This window comes from Scardinius erythrophthalmus (genome assembly GCF_964197995.2).
Source record: "Scardinius erythrophthalmus genome assembly, chromosome: 5".
Taxonomy (NCBI): Eukaryota; Metazoa; Chordata; class Actinopteri; order Cypriniformes; family Leuciscidae; genus Scardinius; species Scardinius erythrophthalmus.
This window is the reverse complement of record NC_138225.1, coordinates 8,673,496-8,675,546: the sequence shown is the minus strand read 5'-3', so window position 1 is coordinate 8,675,546 and position 2,051 is coordinate 8,673,496. Positions and strand designations below refer to the sequence as shown.

The 2,051-nt window shown below is 38.7% G+C and overlaps 1 protein-coding gene across 1 annotated transcript; it reads left to right on the top strand.

Moving 5' to 3' along the window:
- Positions 1 to 227: 227 nt before the first annotated feature.
- cldn26 (claudin 26) lies at positions 228 to 890 on the top strand (the record flags this gene model as incomplete). Its single annotated transcript, XM_081366414.1, has 1 exon — positions 228 to 890. One exon carries the CDS (start codon positions 228 to 230, stop codon positions 888 to 890), a length of 663 nt encoding a protein of 220 aa, XP_081222540.1.
- Between the last annotated feature and the right edge of the window lie 1,161 nt (positions 891 to 2,051).

Here is a 2,051-nt window from a genome sequence, read left to right as displayed (position 1 = left end):
GTATTTCCTCTTTAAAAAGCAGTTATTGTCCTCTGTTACGATATTCATCGGTTTGAAAAACAGTCCCGTCGTTGTGAAGGGCTGCGGGATTATCCGGCAAGAACAGGTGGGTTTTTATTAAAGCAAAGGAGGAGCCAGTCCAGACTAGACGAGAAAGGACGAGTTGAAAATCTGAGACAGCATCAGAGGGATAGACAGACAAAGCAAGAGAACTGACGAGTGTTAATATGGTGCTGTTCACCACTAAGTTTGTCCAGAGAGCTTCTCTCTTTGTGTCCTTCGGAGGTTTAATCACAACGTTTATCACAACCTTCCTGCCACTATGGAAGACGATGAACTCAGATTTGAATGAGATGGAGAACTGGTATGAGGGTCTCTGGCACATGTGTATCTACACGGAGGAAGTTGGACTGCACTGCAAAGCCTTCGAGTCTTTCTTGGCCCTGCCACTAGACACTTTAGCTTCACGGGTTCTCATGTGCATTTCCATTGCAACGGGATTTCTCGGTGTAGCGGCTGCTTTTTTTGGACTCCAGGGTGTTGAGATTGGTGCCGGGCGGGAGAGGATGAAGAGGGCTCTGCTTATCCTCGGTGGAGTGTTTATCGTTGTGTCAGGGATCACGACCCTCGCACCCGTTTCATTGATGGCGTACATAATGGTAGTGAAATTCTGGGATGAGAATCTTCCTGATGTGATGCCCAGATGGGAGTACGGAGAGGCCATGTTTTCTGCCTGGTTTGCTGGACTTCTGTTGGTTGTTGGAGGGGCTTTTCTCTTTGTTGCCGTGTGCATGGGCGATCATGAAGAAAAGCTGCAAAATAAGATTCTCGCTCGTAATCAAGAACAGCGTCCGAGAACTCAGTATTACCGAAAGACGGAAATCTTATAGCTTCGATTTCATCTCAAGGCTGGAAAATTCAAGAATGCAACTCAGCGTGACTAAATTTAAAAAAAGGCCGGACTTGTTATGAAATATTTAGTTTGTTTGAATCAGAATTATGATTGCAATAAGAAGAATTTTCATGATGATCATCTCCCCTTAATGCTTCAGTTCTTATTTCATTACAATTGGTCTCTGCAGACTTGAGAGATTTGTGAGCCGTCATCCTGTAAAGAATACTAAAACTCTGCAAATCTTTTGGTTAGGGTTGCACAGGATGGCAGCTGATGTATTTGCACTTGCATTGCACCAAATCCTCATGTAATGTTATGCATGACTTGGAAGAATCTGGACAGAATTATTCATGTTCTGAAGCTTTTAAGTGACTTTCAAAACTCTATGGAAAACAAATCAGTGGCAACTGATAGATTGATAAAAACATTATCCTATAATAAAAAATGAAGAATGTGAAATTTCTGTTTATCAATTTATTTGATCAATTTATTTTATTTTACTCCATTTTATTTATTTTGTTTTATGTTGTTTTGATTTGTGTGTACATTTTTTGTCACTTTTTTATTATCTAGTTATAGTTAATGCTGTAATGCAAGTTTTGCTATTTGGAAAAATAGTAGCCAATGTGTCTGAATAAATTTGTAATTTTGGGGGGGATCTGAGACTATTCTGTGCATAATCAGAGTCTTTGTATGACATAAAACTCATAAGAACTGAAAATGACAAATATTTGAATGGTCTATTTGTCCTAGTCAAAAGATTTGTTCCTAAAGGGATAGTTGATGAAATTATGTCATCATTTACTTGTCATCAAGCCGTTCCATCTTCTTATCTTATCACCTTTCTTTGTGTTCCACAGAAGAAAGAAAGTAATAAGGTTTGGAGGTACAGTACATGAGGGTGAGTAAATGGTGACCGAATTTCATTTTTAGATGAACTCTCTTTATGTTGAATTCTGTATAATTACTGTTAAATCAAGCAAGGTATTGTACAAATTGATGAATCATTGAGGTTATACAAAATAAAAGTGTGTGATTTGATCAGGCCTCACTCCAAAGGCCTTCATTGTTGTGTAGTGTTTTGGGATAGAAAAGATTGTGTAGCCATCCCTAATGGATATTTTGGCATCAGTTAGAACAACATTAAAAGAAGTAT